This window comes from Chlamydotis macqueenii, chromosome 1, assembly GCF_036417535.1.
Source record: "Chlamydotis macqueenii isolate bChlMac1 chromosome 1, bChlMac1.mat, whole genome shotgun sequence".
In the NCBI taxonomy this organism is placed as follows: domain Eukaryota; kingdom Metazoa; phylum Chordata; class Aves; order Otidiformes; family Otididae; genus Chlamydotis; species Chlamydotis macqueenii.
Window position 1 is genome coordinate 212,077,850 of NC_141556.1, and position 19,338 is coordinate 212,097,187.

General features: G+C 46.9%; 1 protein-coding gene across 3 annotated transcripts in view; it reads left to right on the plus strand.

Annotated features, from left to right (window-relative positions):
* The window catches only part of PAK1 (p21 (RAC1) activated kinase 1), a 77,890-nt gene that overhangs the window by 35,934 nt on the left and 22,618 nt on the right, over nucleotides 1–19,338 (plus strand). For all 3 annotated transcript variants that reach the window (XM_086739725.1, XM_086739724.1, XM_086739726.1), the window contains exons 2-4: nucleotides 9,289–9,499; nucleotides 16,898–16,998; nucleotides 18,644–18,791. In XM_086739725.1, the coding sequence (XP_086595851.1) occupies nucleotides 9,310–9,499; nucleotides 16,898–16,998; nucleotides 18,644–18,791 (439 nt within the window). In that variant the 5' untranslated portion in view covers nucleotides 9,289–9,309. The remainder of the gene's footprint in view (nucleotides 1–9,288; nucleotides 9,500–16,897; nucleotides 16,999–18,643; nucleotides 18,792–19,338) is intronic.

Here is a 19,338-nt window from a genome sequence, read left to right on the forward strand (position 1 = left end):
AGAAGAACCAAAACTTTAACAAAGCAATGTGAAACTGAAGCAATCTTTATGATTTCCTTTAATTGAAAATGACTGCCAGGATGAAAATCCTGGCCAGCAATTAAGGGAATGTGACAGCTTTGCCAGTCATTACATAAATTCCATGGAGCACAGAGCTTCCTACTGTCGTTAGCAGCCGTGAACACAATGGAGCTACACACAGGAGCGAGCGCCACTCTGATGATAAATGTTTGCATTTCCAATTAGCGCTGAACTGTTGTGGCATTTCCCCCTCCGTCTAATTGAGGCTCTCGGATGGGTTCATCAGCTAACGATGCTTGTGTTGTCTTCTTGCTCTTGAGTTTCCCAGCGAGAAAGGAGTCGGATGAGTTTCGTGTTGTCTTCTTGCTCTTGAGTTTCCCAGCGAGAAAGGAGTTGGATGAGTTTGGCTCCTAAGAACATCGGTTTCCGTCTTCGTGTCTCTTCTCAGAAAAACTCACCTTTGGCAGGTTAATGCAAACTCTCTGCTGTTTTCGTGCTGTGGCTTTTTGCAAACCACTGCATTGCGGTGTCCTCCGTGCCTGTGGGATGTTGTTGATTTGACCTGACAACGTTCTGGTTTCCTGACATTTTTCTTGCTCCCACTGCCGAACAGCAGATGTCAAATCTCTGCGTTTAACGAGGTGCGTGCGTAGATGCTGCGTTTTCACAGATACCTGTGTGTATTTAGAACGTGAATACATTGTCCTAGGGATTATCCCACATTAAGGGATAGCGGGGCTTAATTCTGAGCCCTGTGCTCTACGTTCCTCTTGCGGATTGCGAACTTTTGAATGGAAAAGTGATTAACGGTTCGGCTGCTTGCTGTTGCTGCTAATGTGCAGTTTGGATTTAGAGCCAAGGAACTTAGAGATGTTAAACACAGGGATATGTTTAACTGTGTGGGTTAATATATATATATATATATATATATTTTTATGCTGCATCTAGTCGTTTCCTCTGGAACATGCATTTCCTTCAGGAAACCTGCTTTGGATATGCTTTGACATAAGAGGCCTTTATTTTTTCCCACCCTGCTTAGCAAGCTCCGACTCCAGTCTCTCCTTGGACTTGTGCAGTTGAAGCCCTGCCTTCCTGTGCGCAAAAGTGGAACCAGAGCCAAGGCTGCTCCGTACGGCGCTGGAGAACGGAGCCGGTCCTGACATCTGCGACAGCGAACTGGCTTGTTCGGGCACGTAGCTGGGGGAGGAGAGACAACACTTCTGCAGATGAGGAAATGTGGAGCATGATTTGTGGGCTGAGAAGTTTTGAAAATGATACTTTTGGTTCCTTCTGTCTCAGCTAGGATTTTTTTTTTTTTTTAAAATATAGATTAAATTTATTTCTCTTGGGCTATTTAAAACTGTTGTTAGAATGGGGTAAGTGCTAGGTCAAAACGAGCTGCCCAGGGGTGGGAAGAGCAGGATCTGGTCTCTCAAATCTTGAGCTAGCCAACTGGAGCGCGAGTTGGGTGAGTTCATCGTGTGCTCCTGGAGCTTGGGCGTAGCTGGCATTGACTGCCAAACGGTTAGTGCCTGACGCTGCCAGTTATGCATAGAACAGCCAAAGTTAAGATGAAGCAGGGCAGTTTAAGCTGATGTTGCCTCTCTGCAGTCTTGGATTCAAGCCTCATCTGGTGGAAGGGGCTTGACCTGCCTCGGTGCTGCTGAAACCCTCCGTGTCTGGGTTGCTGTTGCAGCGGTCGTGGCATGGGCCCATGCCGTGGAGGCTGGCAAAAGCTGGGCCTTGGTTATTTAAAACAAAACAGAAAGCAGCTTCCTTAACTTAAAGCAGAGTTCTCCTTTCACTCGTTGCTAGGAATCGAGCGATTATAATTAGGCTTTTCTTTAGAAGCATATCAGTGAAGAGGAAGAGATTTTGCAGCTCTCCTGCCCAGAAGTACTCCTAGGAGTACTATGTCCAGTTCTGGAGCCCCCAACACAAGAAGGACATGGACCAGTTGGAGAAGGTCCAGAGGAGGCCACAAAGATGATCAGAGGGCTGGAGCACCTCTCTTATGAGGACAGGCTGAGAGAGCTGGGGCTGTTCAGCCTGGAGAAGAGGAGGCTCCGGGGAGACCTGAGAGCGGTCTTCCAGTACCTCAAGGGGGCTACAAGAAAGATGGGGAGAGGCTGTTTAGTAGGGCCTGTTGCAATAGGACAAGGAGTAATGGTTTTAAAATAGTGGGGGGTAGATTTAGATTGGAAATTAGGAAAAAATTTTTTACGATGTGAGTTATAGAACACTGGAACAGGTTGCCCAGAGAGGTGGTGGAAGCCTCATCCCTGGAAATGTTCAAGGCCAGGCTGGATGAGGCTCTGAGCAACCTGGTCTAGTTGGAGATGTCCCTGCTCCTTGCAGGGGGGTTGGACTGGATGGGCTTTGAAGGTCCCTTCCAACTCTAACCATTCTATGATTCTAAGTCGTACCTGCTGCGGTGGCATCGTGTCCCCCTGCAAAATATGGGCTGGGGTATCCGACCCAGCAGTTCTTGCATTCAGCCCAAACAACTGGGGTTGAATTAAAGGCTTTTTTTTTTTAAAAGGACCCTTCAGTCTTTTGACTTTTAAAATTCCAAGCCATGGAGTCCCCCAGCATCCCTGTTGGGTTGTAACTGGTCAATCATCCTTCGTGTCTAGCACTATGGAAATAACGCTGGCAGCGGAGCGAGATTGCAACTGGTAGTTGGCCGTCTGCCACCGGAGTGTCTCCCTTCCCCCTCCTCACACCCACCCACTCCGGCTGTAGCAGTGGATGCGTTCTCTTCTAAATGTGGACTTATTCATAGTGATTATTGTTTCATTTAATTTAGCAATTTCACCTGCATCTCTAGGTGATGTTGGCACCGGCAGGGTCTAACAAGTAAATTCTAAAGACAGATGAGCACACACAGCTGGTTTGCAATTTTTTATTTATTAGAACTTTATGAAAATCTGGAGGTTTTTTTTTTTTTAATTCACATGTAAATATTGGATCTGGGCTGATGCACTGATTGCCCTTGACTGTATTTTGTTTAATTGGCACACTTGCACAGCGCTCAGATGTGCAGTGACTGGCTGGGGAGACTGCTAGATGCTACAGTTTCTGTTTTCTTTTTTTAATCACCTCTAAATGTGACGATCAGTCTGTCCTCCCTCAGGGGGTGTGTTGCTGCTGCCCTTTTCTGGGACAGCATGTGTCCCAGATCCCATCCGCTGTCGGGTGGAGGAAAAGGACACCTCTTGCCTCCTTTTCAGGTGGAACACTTGTGGGGTGCCTTTCCGTCAGTGTGAGGCTGTGTTTGACACTTAGTCCCATGTGAAATAATAAAGAAAAAATGAATGAATGTCTCTTCATCTTGTGTTGAAACCCAGCTGGTAAACTCAGACGTTAATTTTCGGCTGGGATTTGGATGAAAATGTGACACTCGATGAGGGAATCAGCTGCTTGCAGTGTGTTTGGACAGAGCATGGGACGGTTCCTGCTCCTTCCCGCCGGGGCCGTGCAAGGAGGAAGGAGGAGATTTTTATCTGTGTGTGTGCACGAGCAATCTCCAGCCATGGAGTGGAAGGGTGCAGAACAAGAGAAAATGGCCTCAAGTTGCACCAGGGGAGGTTTAGGTTGGATATTAGGAAACATGTATTTACTGAAAGAGTGGTCAGGCACTGGAACAGGCTGCCCAGGGCAGTGGTGGAGTCACCATCCCTGGAGGTGTTCAAAGAACGTGTAGATGTGGCACTTTGGGACATGGTTTAATGGTCATGGTGGTGTTAGGTTGGTGGTTGGACTTGATGATCTTAGAGATCTTTTCCAACCTTAAAGATTCTATGATTCTCTGCTGGGGCAGGCTTGATCTGATCAGGATCAACTCAATTAAAGGCCAAGACTTCAGCCTTTTTTGTGGGCAAGACACCCTTTCTTCACCCTGGGTAACAGCAGAAAAATTGCATCTTGGAAATATTTCCTTCTGATAGTAGGCAGAAAGGAAAACAGTTCCTGAGCATCTCCCTCCCCCTCTCTTGTTTATTAATCTCCAAGTCGTAGTGAGTAACGTACAGCTACTGTCTTGCCAGACTGCATGAATTATAGATGGCTCTTTTATGAGTTTTTGTCTTGGCTCCAGCAATTAGTATGCGTTGGACACAGTTATCTTTGTGGCATCTACTGTAGCGTAGGTTTCAGCTCCTCTGACTTTCAAATTGCTTTCTGTTTTAGCAATCAGTCATCTGCCTGGCTTGCTAAGCGAAGGAATGAAAACACAACCAGCTTGACAGAAACTTACAGTTCGGCGTGGAGCATCGGGTTTGAAATGATGTGGTTTACCAGAAGGAAAAATGACATAAATAGAGGATCTTTGTTCTCTTTTTTTAAATTTTTTCTTGTATGTGTGTTACGCACAGGAGTGCCAGAAGGCTCCACATATGTTGGGGTCTCACTCTGCTAGATGAACGGCTCAGGGGCCTTTCCCTGTACTACAGGAGAGCTGCAGGCATAAACTTAACGATTTGAGGCATATCTACGCAACGCAGATCGGCAGACCTGCGCAGGTCTGTGGACTCTGAACTGCTGTTGGCACTGGTGGGTGCTGTCTTCTGCTTGGTACCTCCACTTGCTCTGTCTTGAACTGCCAGGTGGTTTCCTGACTCTCTTGTCCCCTTGCGCGTGGTTGTCTGTCGCTCCTTCCTGTCTGCAGAAGTTTTTTGGAAGGTGTGAAACGAGCATTTGTCAGGTCTGCTGTTTGGCTCTGTTGAGGCTGGGGTAATCTAATTCAGCTTCTGGGTTTCGAAAGTTGATGGGGAGGGGCAGGAAGCATTTGAAGGCCGCTGGAACTTGACTTACAGCAGTCACAGGTTGCAGTATGTAATAAAACTTTTATTTTCATAAGTACTGTGTGCTGAAACAGCTTGAACTTTCAGTACTCCCAAATGGCTGTAGAAATAGAATCATAGAATGGTTTGGGCTGGAAGGGACCTTCAAAAGCCATCCAGTCCAACCCCCCTGCAAGGAGCAGGGACATCTCCAACCACATCAGGTTGCTCAGAGCCCCGGCCAACCTGGCCTGGAATGTTTCCAGGGATGGGGCATCCACCGCCTCTCTGGGCAACCTGGGACACTGTCCCACCACCCTCAGCGTAAAAAATTTTTTTCCTGATATCTAATCTAAATCTACCTGTCTCTATTTTGAAACCATTACCCCTTGTCCTATCACAACAGGCCCTACTGGAGAGTCTCTCCCCATCTTTCCTGTAGCCCCCTTCGGGCACTGGAAGGCCGCTCTCAGCTCTCCCCGGAGCCTCCTCTTCTCCAGGCTGAACAGCCCCAGCTCTCTCAGCCTGGCCTCACAGCAGAGCTGCTCCAGCCCTCTCAGCATCTGCGTGGCCTCCTCTGGACCCTCTCCAGCAGCTCCACGTCCTTCTGATGCTGGGGGCTCCAGAGCTGGACGCAGCGCTGCAGGGGGGTCTCACCAGAGCGGGGCAGAGGGGCAGAATCCCCTCCCTCGCCCTGCTGCCCACGCTGCTGGGGATGCAGCCCAGGATGCCGTTGGCCTTCTGGGCCGCATGGGCGCGTTGCCGGCTTATGTTGAGCTTCTCATCCACCAGCACTCCCAAGTCCCTCTTCTCAGGGATGGATTGAGAGCAGCCCTGAGGAGAAGGACTTGGGAGTGATGGTGGACCAGAAGCTCAATATGAGCAGACAATGCGCCCGTGCGGCCCAGAAGGGAATAATAATCCTACATCATGGCTCTGCCTTCCTAGTGGGGTCTGGTTTGAGTGCTGGTGTTTTAATATATGTAGTAGAAGTAGTATTAATATATGTAGTAGTAGTTTTAATATATGTAGTAGTTCAACCACCTGACTCTGGTTGAAAAGTTCATGTGCTGTTTCATTGCTTCCACTGCTCACTTCATCATACCGTGGAAACCTAAGATTAATTTCTCAAAGCAGAGCCGTGCTGGTGTGAAGAAGGAAGTAACTCCGTCCGGCGACGCTTTGCGTTCCCATTAGGATGGATTGCGCCGAGCAGAGCGACTCACTCCAGCATCACAATGCTGATGTTACGCCGGCCAGTGAACAAGCGCCTGGTGCCCTGAATTTGAGCAGAGCCTGCACAAGGCAGGTTGTTTAAAGCCTGCTTACGTGTGAATTGGCTGGAGATTATTTTAGGAAGGGAGAATTTGCACCGTCAGCGGTGAGGGAGACGGCCGTCTCTGTAACCGCTCGGTATGGCTCTGTGCTTCGGGGTCCTAGAGGAGGTGGGTTTAATTCTGTCAGGACAGAGTTTAATCCACAAACTTTGAAGCCAACAGAAGTTTCGAATACAATGATGTTGAGTTTAGGGACAGACTGTGTCTCTGTATCACTGTGGGAGGACTCATGTAAGCAGGTTTTTGGTTTTCCCTTTAAATATGCAGAGGGAAAAGGCTTTTGGGAAGCCTCTAGGATAGCGCTGCTGTTACAGGGGATAACTTCTGTAGAACCAGCCCCTTAATTTTGTGGGTTCAAGGATTTCTCTTGCTCCTCGTCTCCAAACAGGTCAAATAGCTCTTGTGATTCCAAACATAAGGCTTTGAGGGAGAAGGTCTAGGAGCTTGCACGATGGAGAAGAAAGGAGAGGGTGTACTGCAGGCTTTGCCCACGTGAAAGTGGCAGCTATCAAACAGATGTAAAACAGTTTTGTTTGTTAAACTACGGAACTTCTCAGCAGTTACTTGCTCATTCAGTGAATAATGTAAGATAAACAAGAGCTTGGACTGCCAGCGTTTCTAGCCCAGCAGTAAACCAGTGATTCATTGTGCGCTATCCTTTCTGGTTGAGGGATTTTGAAAAACCCTCTTATGTTGAAGAAACAGTGAGCAGATGTCCCTGGGGTTTTGCACTGGTGGAACTGAGAGTGAGGATGCTTGACATCCAGAGGTTTTTTCTTATGTTTTCCTGGTGGTGGTTTTTTGTTTTTGTTTTTTTTTTTTCTGTCTGTTTATGTTCTTTTTCCTTCCCCCAGCACTAGGCCAGCCTCTGCCTGTAATCTGTGGGAGGTTTCTTCCTCTTCTCACTTCTTTTTCTCCAGCCTGGAGCCATGTGCTGCTCTGTCCTCTTCCTTCTACTGCCCTTCCATCTGGTGTTGCATCCGTTCCCTGAGACAGTGAACTTTCCTCCATCCCCTGCTCAGTCCTGTGCCTCTGACAGCAGGTAGCAAGCACCGACGCTCACCTCCGCTTGGCAGGAGAGGGACCCAAAAATGAGGCAGTCTCCCCTGCCATCTCAGCCGTGCCTGCAGCTCCAGAAAGTCTGGCTGGTGGAGGAATCCTTGGATGTTTCTTTATTCCAACCCCTGTGGGGTAAAGCAGGGCGCTGCAGCAGCAAACGTGGTGCCTGCTGCTGGGGAGGGGGCCGTTTGGCAGGCACGGAGCTGCTGGCGTTCATTTCTGCGTCCCTATTTGCAGCGTTCCTAGCGCGTTCCTAGCACTTTGCTTTCTCGTGGTTAAATAAGTGTCGATGTGAAGAACGCAGCTCTCGCGTGGCGCTTCAACTTACGCCATTTCAAATGCTTTAGTTGTGCCACTGACACTGCCACGTGCCACGCCTGGCAGCGAGGCCTCAATATCTTCGTGTTGCGGAAGATACGTGCGCAGCAGTGGCTGCCAAATTCGCCGTTTGGATTTTAGTTTAGACTTTTTTTCCCCGCTGCTTAAACAGGAGAGTAGTCGTTTGCGTCACTTCGTGGCTGGCGCTCCAGCTGTCTGCTCCGCTTTATGCTGGGAAATGGCATGAGGCTGAAGAGTGGGTGGTAGGAGATGCCATGCCAGAACACGCCCGGACAAATGCACAGCTAATTTCCCCCTGCCCCTCCCAAATGCCAAAACCGTCCCACCGTTAAAATCAATACCCCAAATGCTAGTCTGTGGCGTAGAATTCCATTGCACAGTTGTGTTGGGAGAAAGCGGAACTGGGACCTCTTGCAAAGCTGCCTGGCTGTGAAGGCTTATCCAAAGCAGTAACAGTACTGCCAGCCCTCCTGTTCCAGAGCAAGCATGAAGAAACTGGGAACCCAGTGAAGCAGGTGGAATTGCAGACCAGCCATGGCTTGGTAGGCACAGCTAGGGAACCGCTGCTTTCAGCGAAGTCTGACACGTTGCAGCTGAGTGTCTTCTGCCTTTCTAAACTCCCTGCAGCTGTGAGACCACCGTGCCCTGGGTCCACATCTTTCCAGTTGATACCAAGCATCAGTAGTTTGGCCAAAGAAGACTTTGAAGACAGGCGAGGTGGTGTTGTGTGGTCGTAGGATCGCCGTGTGGTTGTGGGATCTGTTTGGAGTGGAGCCAGTGTGGTTCCTCTGAGTCTAGCCTGTGGAGAAGCAGCTCCCTGGAAGCCAGCAGTGATCTCTGCTTTGAAACCGGACTTCTCACTTGTGGGGAGCAAACTGCTCTTGACTTTCTGCCACTCAATAACTCTCTCTGAGCGAAACATCTTCCCTTACTGCTTGTGAAATTCGTCAAGCTGTTGAACTGCTTTTAGCACCCAAACAGAAACTGTTCCTGCTTTGGTCTTTGCCCTCCAGTTAACTCCTAATTTTTTTTTTTTTTGCGATGAATGAGGACGAATTCCAGTTTCCAGAAGGATCTCGCTGCAGCCAGGCTCTGTCTGGAGTAATGCTGATCTCCTTTGGGTGGAATAAGCTGGTTTTTGCAGAATAATCTATCACCCTGTTCCAAAGCTTCCGTCTTTAAATCCACACAGCAGGGATTATTTACTTAAGGATTTACGTGTGTGTTGGGGATCTAGTTTTCTTTGACCCTTCCAACAGAACAAAATGCAGTCAAGTTTTTCTGGCGGTTTGAACTGTGCCTGAAGTGCGCCGTTACCGCGGAAAGACCAGGGCCGGTCTTGGGAGTAGCGAGGGCCGCGGCGCTGTGTCTGAGATGACGTGGGTACAGCTCCCGATTTTCGTAGAACTAGCATGGATCTGAGAGGTCTCATGGCCTTGGCAACTTGTTGACCCCTCTTGGGTGTCAGGGATTTACTGCTTTTTCTTCCCAGTCTACACTTCTGCTCCGTGGTTTTCTTGGCCGTATCCGGAAATGGGCCTTTCTTGATGATCAATAACTGAAATGCTTGAACATCATCTTGTGAACAGAAAAAATTTGGAACTTGAGTAGAATTTGTTGTGCTGACTCTTGGTCTGTGTTACTGTGAGGTTAGCCTGCAAATACCTTCTTGTGTTTTATTTGACAGTGTGTGATTCTAGTTTACAAAAAATAAATTCTCATTTCTTTTTTCTTTGTCTTATTCCTAGTAACGGCCTCCTCAACTGAAGATGTCTAACAATGGAGTTGAAACAGAAGACAAACCGCCAGCTCCTCCGATGAGAAATACCAGCACTATGATTGGATCGGGAAGCAAAGATCCTGGGACTTTAAACCATGGCTCAAAACCTTTGCCTCCCAACCCAGAAGAAAAGAAAAGGAAGGACCGATTTTACCGATCTATTTTACCAGGAGACAAAAGTACGGTGTTTTGTCACTTCTTATAAAACTCTTGTCTGATTATAATGGTTTTAAAATAGAGGGAGGTAAATTTAGACTAGATATTAGGAAAAATTTTTTTACAATGAGAGTGGTGAGACACTGTCCCAGGCTGCCCAGAGAGGCGGTGGATGCCCCATCCCTGGAAACATTCCAGGCCAGGCTGGATGAGGCTCTGAGCAACCTGATGTGGTTGGAGATGTCCCTGCTCCTTGCAGGGGGGTTGGACTGGGTGGCCTTTAAAGGTCCCTTCCAACCCAAACCATTCTATGATTCTATGACTGTTGCTCTCCATGACCTTAGTTAAGCACCTGATGCTTAATAATGGTTTACGTTTTAGAAAAATGTCGTGTGTTTGTTTCCTGCACAACTGTCTTGGTCATTTTGGGGTATGTAAGGTGCTGGCTGTGGTTCTATTTTTTCTAATTATTAATCCTGCCACATTTAATCCATCCTGCTTACTGTTTTGCACTTTTTTCTTTTTTTTTTTTCTTTTCCCTCCTCTTAAATTATGAGAAGAGTGTCCCTGCATGCTGGGACTAGCTCTGCCACTTCCCAGCCTGACTTGTCCTTAATGGTCTTGAAAATCATAAATTTTTGTACTAATTACAAGCTACCCATTTAAAACCATTGGCAATTCCTTTGGTAGGGAGCAGAGGGAGATCTTTTGCTTGTTTGTTGTTTTAAATTTGTTGTAATTTGAGTTAAGCGTGACTACCAGGCCATCTCCTGCCAGGCCTGTCATATGTCACTACATGGTCACTTAGTCTGTTCCAGTGTCTGGGTCAGGCGTTGTCTCCTTGCTGTTAAGAATAATCTGTTACTGCAAATTCTTGCACATTTCTTGCAAACTGAAGGAATTTTGTCCTGTTCTAGGGACTGTAACAGATGGAAATGGAGATAGGAACTGCGAACTGTACATGAAATTCTAATTTTTAAGATCAGGCTATTTTAAAAACCCCTCTCTCTCATATGAATATTTTGAAGTGGTATAAGAAGAAAAATCTCCATCCCCTAATATGTGCTGGTTTCTTTTTATATCTGACCTATTTTTGAAAATTCCTCTTTCTAATACATCAACTTTTTGTAGACTCTGCGTAGCAATGGTATCTGAATGCTGGGGAACTGAAGTCAAGCCTGGGTATCTTCAACTTCCTAGGCTTCAGGAGGGAGACTGCCTCCTTAATTTTTTGTTAGCAAAAAGTTTAATTGGAGTGATGCTTCCTCTAATTTAAATAATAAGCAAGATCTACATCATTTTCTACAAAACACCGCAACATTCCTTGTTATATGATACCTTCAGCACTTTTGGATTGTTTTACAAACATGGATTTTTGATTCTGCAATTCAGAAACCCATGAACTCCACGTTAAAAGTTTGCTGGGTCTTGGTTAGAACTTGCCATTGTGAGTGTTAATCCTAAAGAGCTGCAGGATTTTTGTGTCGGCTTACTTAAGGGAGTGGGGTTTTTAAATCTCTAGGGTCAGCAGGTTGCAGAGAACAAAGGAATGACCTGAGATTTATGAGAGAGAAAAAGAAATACAACCTGAAATGCTGGTTTGGACAGGATTTTACAGGAGAGCCGCAAAAGCGAACGGTTCAGTAAAATCGGCAGACAGGCTGCCCCCAGTTTGAAAATGCCTGCGTTTACTGAAGATTGGCCAACGTGGCAGATGCTTCGAGACGTGAGAGATTTTTGTTTAGCCAAGGCCAACAGAGCCTTCTGTTGCATTACACCTGCCCAAATGAGAATGGTTGCTTCTGTCCTTCTGTCGAGCAAAAAATACCTTTAACGCTGTCACCTTCGCTTCAGATTGGTTGATTTTCATCTTATGGAAACTTTTCCTGATCTCATGATGACAACTGAATTTCCAGTGCCTCCTGCTGCTTAAACGTTAGTGAAATTCCCTGAAATAATTTGGGCGTTGTTCGTCGTTTTGGCTGGACTAAAAGGGGAGCTGTTTTCCAGTGAGAGGAATGTCATTTGGGGCAGATCCATGACCTTTGGATCCTTCCTCAGGGAAGCCAGTGATTTGTGTTCAACCTCTGCTGGGGTTGCAAAGAGCCAGTGAAGATCCAAAATGCTCGGAGGTTAATTTTGGTAGCAAATACAGACTTTTGTGCTATGTCCTGAGAGCTGCTGAAGTTGACGTTGTCAATCCCTCGGGAGAAGCGGTAGCCCTTCACTCTGGGCGGGGAATAGTACTGGAATGGGCACTTTACGAAGGACAACTGGGAAAGATGGTGAAGGAGTTGTGCTTTATGCAAAGGTGCAGCCCAAACTCGTGGAGTCCTGCTGTAGAGCAGGCGACAGACCTGTTAAAGAGTTTGTGGGCCCGAATCAGAGGGGAGACCAACAAAAGGGGACATCTTGAGGGCATCTTTTACGTGTCGCTGGGTCGAGAAGGGTAGTTCTAGCTGCAGGCACTTTGGGAAGTGTCTTTGTCCGTTGCGTTACCCCTGTGCGTGAACAGAGCTGTGGTGTAAAGGACACTTAGGACTTAAATCCTGGGCCTTGTATATGTTTGCTCACTTCCATTGAGCTATGTACCCTTGCCGGGCTGCTCTGGAGGTGTCATGCTCTGCCTGCAAAATTTAGGATGTAATTTATAGTCCTGGTTTCCTCTGTCCCAGCCTAAACCTCAAAACTGGTATTTAAAAACCCTGTCGGGTTAATACTGGGTGGGTCCCATCCAAATGGATGCAGAGCTTGAGTGACTTGTTGCTTTTGCCAGGAGTTCTGAACATCTAAAGTTTCTTGGGCTCAGGGCTCATTGTCCTCCTAGTTGAGGGTATGAGTTTGGCTTGAATGTGGCACATTTGGCTCCTCTGAGTTCTGTTGAGCTCAGCTGCAACTTTGCACAAAGGCAGGGTTTTACCCACGAGGTGAGAGTTTGCAGCACCCAGGAGCCCTTTCCGTGGTGACAGAGGGAGCATTTTACTCAACCTTGCCAGCGGAGAAGACCTTTCTCATCTCAGTATGCTTAAGGATGGGCTCATGGGCTTATTTCATAGAATCATAGAATGGTTTCGGTTGGAAAGGACCTTAAGGATCATCTTGTTCCATCCTCTTTGCCCTGGGCAGGGACACCTTCCACCAGACCAGGACTCAAAGCCCCATCCAGCCTGGCCTTGAACACTGCCAGGGATGGGGCATCCACAGCTTCTCTGGGCAACCTGTTCCAGTGCTCTACCACCCTCACAGCGAAGAATTTCTTCCTTATATCCAATCTAAATCTCCCCTCCACCAGCTTAAAGCCATTAACCCTTGTCCTATCACTACATGCCCTTGTCAAAAGTCTTTCCTGCAGCCCCCTTTAGGCACTGGAAGGCTGCTATCAGGTCTCCCCAGAGCCTCCTCTTCTCCAGGCTGAACAGCCCCAGCTCTTTCAGCCTGGCCTCACAGCAGAGCTGCTCCAGCCCTCTCAGCATCTTCATGACCTCCTCTGGACTGATGTTGGGGGCTCCAGAGCTGGACACAGCGCTGCAGGGGGGTCTCACCAGCACGGAGCAGAGGGGCAGAATCTCCTCCCTCGACCTGCTGCCCACGCTGCTGGGGATGCAGCCCAGGATGTGGTTGGCTTTCTGGGCTGCAAGCACACATTGCCGGCTCATGTTGAGCTTCTCATCCACCAGCACTCCCAAGTCTTTCTCCTCAGGGCTGCTCTCAATCCATTCTCTGCCCAGCCTGTCTTTGTGCCTGGGATTGCCATGACCCATGTGCAGGACCTTGCACTTGGCCTTGTTAAACTTTTTCTCACGGGCCTGCCTCTCCAGCCTGTCCAGGTCCCTCTGGATGGCAGCATCCCTCCCCCCCAGCGTATTGACCACACCACACAGCTTGGTGTCATCAGCGAACTTGCTGAGGGTGCACTCTATCCCACTGTCCATGTCGCCGACAAAGATGTTGAACAGGGATGGTCCCGGTACCAACCCCTGAGGGACGCCACTCGTGACCGGTCTCCACATGGACATTGAGCCGTTGACCACCACTCTCTGAGTGTGGCCATCCAGCCAATTCCTTATCCCTTGAGTGGTCCATCCATCAAGTCCATACACCTCAAATCCAACCACTTCAGCTGCAACTAGGAAGCACGATGTCTCACCATGAAGGGTGAAGTTGCCAGAGCATCATAAGGAAACTTTGAGTGGCTTTTGTAACAGCATCAAACATATGAGGTTTTGAATGAGAACATGGTGCGGTATTTATGGGAGTAAAGCACTTGCCTTCTTCAACAGATATAGGATTTCTCTTTTTTTTTTTTTTAAATTTAAGATTCTTCAAGGCTTTTTGAGGCATTGCAAGGGTAGTATAATCTCTATAGAGGGGGATTAAGTGTTCAGCAAGACTGGGAGTGCCCGTCTCTAATTCTTTTTGTCTTATACCTCCCACTATGACACAAATGTCTGCTACAAAAAGCAATTATGTTATTAATGGTTTAATGTGTTTTAGCTTTTATATGTGTCAGATTTTGGATCAAAAGCTTCTGAAGTTCATTGTCCTCTGAGACTGCTGGAGAAAAATCTCTGAATTCTTGTACCAGCTTCATGTGTGTTCACATGATGATGAATTCAGTCTGGGTGCTGTAAAACCCTGAGTGTGGCAGGCAAGCAGGTTTTAAAAAGTGTACAGAGCAATTTTGGTCCCACCTGCTGTAACGTTATTGCTGAGGCAAAGTGGTTTTAGTGGGAGTTTGTGGTAGCTGTCCCAAAGAGGTGTTGAGAGTCAGGAAAGATGCAAAGGATTGAGATGCTGTAGGAAATGGTTGCAGGAAACTGAGATAATTGAGAGAACATTAACGGCTTCAGGTATCTGAAGCAGTTCTGAGCAACCTGATCTAGTCGAAGATGTCCCCGCTCCTTGCAGGGGGGTTGGACTGGATGGGCTTTGAAGGTCCCTTCCAACCCAAACCATTCTGTGATTCTATTCTATATGAAACCAACATTAATGCAGAAGAATCTCCTCCTGTTTCCATATTGCAGTCTAGCCGTACTGAAACTCCCTACCTGTGGGTCAAACATGAACAGGGAGCCGGAGTGTTAATGTGACCATTATGTTATTTAATCAGCCCTTCCGGAATGGATTTTTACTGCTCTGTGTGACTGAGGCTCGTTCAGGCCATCATCTCCTGGTTTGGATAAGTTAACAGTCACCAGTCATCTCAGTTTGCTGGTTGATTGGGTGCTGGAGCAGTTGGTTGCAGAGAAGCTTGCTGGAATTGGGGTGTGCGGCTGTCTGTATGTAGAAATAAAAAATAAAAAAAAAAACAAAACCACCACTTAAGTGTATTGACTTCTGGATAGCAACATAATACCCTCCAGCTTTTTTAGGGATACATTCAAATCTGCTGTGGCGGTTGTCCTGGACCATGTGTGGGTGTGCATCATGCATGCAGCTCTCCTGCATAGTGGTGCTAGTACACGTACCCTCTTCTTCCTCACCTGAGTGATGGGCTTCTAGGCTGAGCTTTGCTCTTTGGCTTGGAGAAATGGCCTGATCCTGTCGACAGCCTACAGAATATGGTGCCTCTCTGCCTCTCTTTTCCTGTTGCTTTCCATCCACTGCTAACGCATGCAGCTTTTTCTGTATACCTGCTGGCTGCAGCTGCTTGTTCCTTCCTTGGCTGCAGATGCTCACCATCTGCTAACCAGCAGCTGCTTCTGGCTCCTTCCAGCTTCCCCCTCTGCGATCGCTCCTCCAGCGTTGCCGCTTTCTCTTCTTCTTCCCCTTGGCAACCCTGTTGCTCTTCTGCAATTCAGCTTCCCCCATCCCCTTCTGTTTGAAAGAGGGATTGAAAACAATCTGTTCCATCTTTGTGTCCCAAATGGAGCAGCTGAGCCTTTTTCTTTCTCCAAAATTACTCCGTGTGACAGTAACTCTGTAATGATGCAGAGAGCAGTGCCAGAGCCGGCACTGAAGGAAACAGGATAAAATCATAGAATCATGGAAGGGTTTGGGTTGGAAGGGACTTTTCAAGGCCATCCAGTCCAACCCCCCTGCAAGGAGCAGGGACATCTTTGACTAGCTCAGGTTGCTCAGCGCCCTGGCCAACCTGGCCTGGAATGTTTCCAGGAATGGGGCATCCACCGCCTCTCTGGGCAACCTGGGCCAGTGTTCCACCACCCTCAGTGTAAAAACTTTTTTTCCTAATGTCTAATCTGAATCTGTCTGCCTCTATTTTTGAAATCATTACACCTTGTCCTATCTCAACAGGCCCTACTGAAGAGTCTCTCCCCATCTTTCCTTTGGGTCAAGCCCCAACCATCTCTACGCAACTAAACACCAGCAGTGCTTTAAATAATTGAGTTATTGAGCGTTAGCCTCAGAGGTTTGTGAAGTACCTGGGGTTTGGCATTCGTGTTGCCAAAAATGCACTGGGGAATGTCAACCACGAAACAAATTCTGTTTGGCTTCAGATACAAAAGGTAGCAGCTGGGAACCAGAAGTGGTTTAGTCACCTTCTCCTGGCTCTGCTTATTTTATAACTGCAAGCAACAGCAAATCCAAGTAGAACGTGGTTCTTCCTTGAACTGAGCTCAATTTCTTGAGTATTGTCAATATTAAAAGGAAGGTGGAGTCCTTAATACATCATGAATATGGATGAACTTAATCCAAGACATAATGGTCATCTTGTTTAAAGACCTGACTTGAAAATTTGCAGGGCGCATCTGCTTTGATTTATTTCCTTTGTGGTTTCTTCATGAATTCTGCTTCTCACCTGCCAGAGTCTACCCTCTTGCTCTGTCTTCAAAGCTTATTAAAACCACGGTTAGTTCATTTTGTGAGCAGGAAAACGTAAATGGTTTTGCTCATATAAGATTTTGTAGCAGAAGCACACATTATACTTGGCTTTTGTTGTAAACTATTTTGAGGATGAAGGAAGCAATTTATATTTGCAGTTAATTTTTGTCCATGTCTAAATATGAGTGATGAGTGTGTATTTGACAGCACGTAATATTTTTCTTAAAAGTTACTTCAGACAACGAATTAAAAAACATATTAAAAGCTGTATGGCTCCCACTTCCTGCCACTGTAGTGCTTTTGGCTCTGACCTGTGTGAGTCTGAGTGAACATTTTGGGTAAATCCCTTTTGTGCTATTCAGTCCAGCCCTACCAGCTGATACTTGACATCTTCAAAATATTATTTTCCTTGTCTTACGCTTGTCCTGTGTTACAGGACTTTGATTTGTCTTGTCAGCTCACTGTGGCTGCTCTAAAGTGAGGTAACAAAGTTTTAAAACTTGCTGTTTGTCTGCCCTAGACTGAAATCCTATAACCAGCAAAGGGAGATGTGGTTGGGTGGATAAATAGGAAGCTATTGGGGAGATTTTAATTCTTGATGGATTTATGGATTTTGTTGTTGTTGTTGTCTCTTCCAGCGAATAAAAAGAAAGAGAAAGAGCGGCCAGAGATCTCCCTCCCTTCAGACTTTGAACACACAATTCATGTGGGGTTTGATGCAGTCACGGGAGAATTCACAGTAAGTGAATCTGGAGGAGAAGAGAACTCTGTGGTTTGGCTTACTGCTGCGAGGAGCCAGGACCCATTAATCTTTTATGTAGTAATGCTGGAAAGGCTATTACCATCATCTGGTTTGATCTGCTTTAAAACACATCTCCAGAGGTTACCCGCTAATTCCTGCTGAGAGACTGTTTGTCAAACTTGGCTCGTCCCAGGAGCCCAGGCTGCCAGCAAACTTTTCCTTTCCTGTTTTTTGGCTGATGTGGACAGCAAAATATGGTCTAGCTGTCTTCCCTTCCTGTCTTCTCCTCTTCTAGAAGTGGATTAGGTCTACAGCGTAGTCTGTAAAAGTGAGGCTCTGAGAGTTCCCCTTTAGGAGACACACAACTGTGCATGACTGTTTATGACAGAATGCGGATGTGCTGCCCTAAGGCTAAATGTCAGATGCTTTTATGGTTTTTTTTTTTTAATTGACATGCAAAATACTATGAAGACAGAGTTGTATTTCATCATGTTATTCTTCTTGATTTGATTATGAGATAGTATTTAATAGCAGCCAAAGTTGTTTGTGAGCAAGCTGTTTTTCCTGTCTTTAATATGCTTCTCTTTCAGGGACTTTGCTCTCCTAACCTGAATCCTGTGTACAGTTGTGTTTTGCATGTCAGCCTCTAGATTTGCCCGAGTTAACGTAGAGGTACCGGTGGGGCATGACCCGAGCCATGTATCCAGCCTTCCTTTTGAACAGGGAGGGTAACTTTATTGATAAAGGATCCCAGTCACTTGCCACTTCATCTACACAGACTGTCATTCTTGCTGGTGATGAAAGGCACAAGTCAGATTATAATCTAGATGTATTCATTTTCTGGCTGAAGTGATGTCCCTGCAATGAAATTCTGAGCTTCACATGCGAGGTTAACATCTCTGCTTTCCCAGCTCTGGTTACGATAGGCACCAAACCACAGTTATCAAAGAAAAAATCCTTTTATCAAAGGAAAACTTTTTTTACACGGGCCCAGGTTGCCCAGAGAGGTGATGGATGCCCCATCCCTGGAAACATTCCAGGCCAGGTTGGCCGGGGCTCTGAGCAATCTGATGTCGTTGGAGATGTCCCTGCTCCTTGCAGGGGGGTTGGACTGGATGGGCTTGAAAGGTCCCTTCCCACCCAAACCATTCTACAGTATTATGATTTTAACTGTAGTGCTACAAGAAGACCCAAATGAGTCTTGCATGTTCATGGCGCTAGATGCTATACAGTGTATGTCGCTTCTATAGCCTTACTTGGCTATAGGTAAATAATGTGTATACCTGTGCACAGATTTTTTTTTTTTTTTTTTTTTGGCTTAAGGCTGTTCCTGAACTGCAGGATTTGGGTCTGCTCCTTTCTGTAGTTTGAGTTTTGGTCTTCAAATGATGTGGGTCTTGCCCAGGACCCTGTGATTTTTTTCTAACATGTCCATGTTTCCTTAGAGTATGTGACTTGTAACACAGACAGTGGCTAGGAAGGTATTGGTCCACTGCCTCTTTTCCTTTCCTCTCCTGTTTTCTTCCTATTTCCCTCCCAGCACTGAGTAACCCCAGAAACTGTGTGGCAGAACTGTCGTGGCAGGTGTGCGTGTGAACCGCGTTTGGCTGACTGTGAGCTAACGAGCTACAACTCCCCGCAGGGAATGCCGGAGCAATGGGCGCGCTTACTGCAGACTTCCAACATCACCAAGTCGGAGCAGAAGAAAAACCCCCAGGCAGTGCTGGACGTGTTGGAGTTTTACAACTCAAAGAAGATCTCCAACAGCCAGAAGTACATGAGTTTCACAGGTACGCGGTGACCATCACATACAGCTGCTTTGTCCAGCTTTCCATTAGTCACTGCGTGTGCAGTTTCTTTCATTTCATCGAGTCCTTTCTTCAAGGAAAATGTGAGTGAGATTCTCTGGGTGCTCAAGCACCCTTCTTGCTCTAAAATGCTGTTCTGTTAATCTTGATGCCCAGCATAGCTGCAAAAGAGGAGGTCAGTCAACTGGCTAAATCCCCAAACCAAGTAGGTTTTCTGAAGCTTACAGCCAGCATCTGGGAGACTGATCCCAGAGTGTTGGTGTTGAATTCGCAGTAACAAAAATCCCTGGAGAAAAACCAGGCAGCTAAATCCTGCACCAGTCTCTAGTGTGGGTGTGGATGTTGCTTCATGCGTGCTTGAGGGTGAAGGTCTCCCTGCTCCTCTGTTCCATGGTTGAGGAATACGCCTCACCTGCTAGGTGCTTCATAACTGCTGGCTGGATTCCTCTAAAAATCAAAGCTCTCAAGGTTTTGTGCGTTCTTTGTGTGGATTACCTGCCTACTGGAGGACTCCTGCAACTACTGCTCC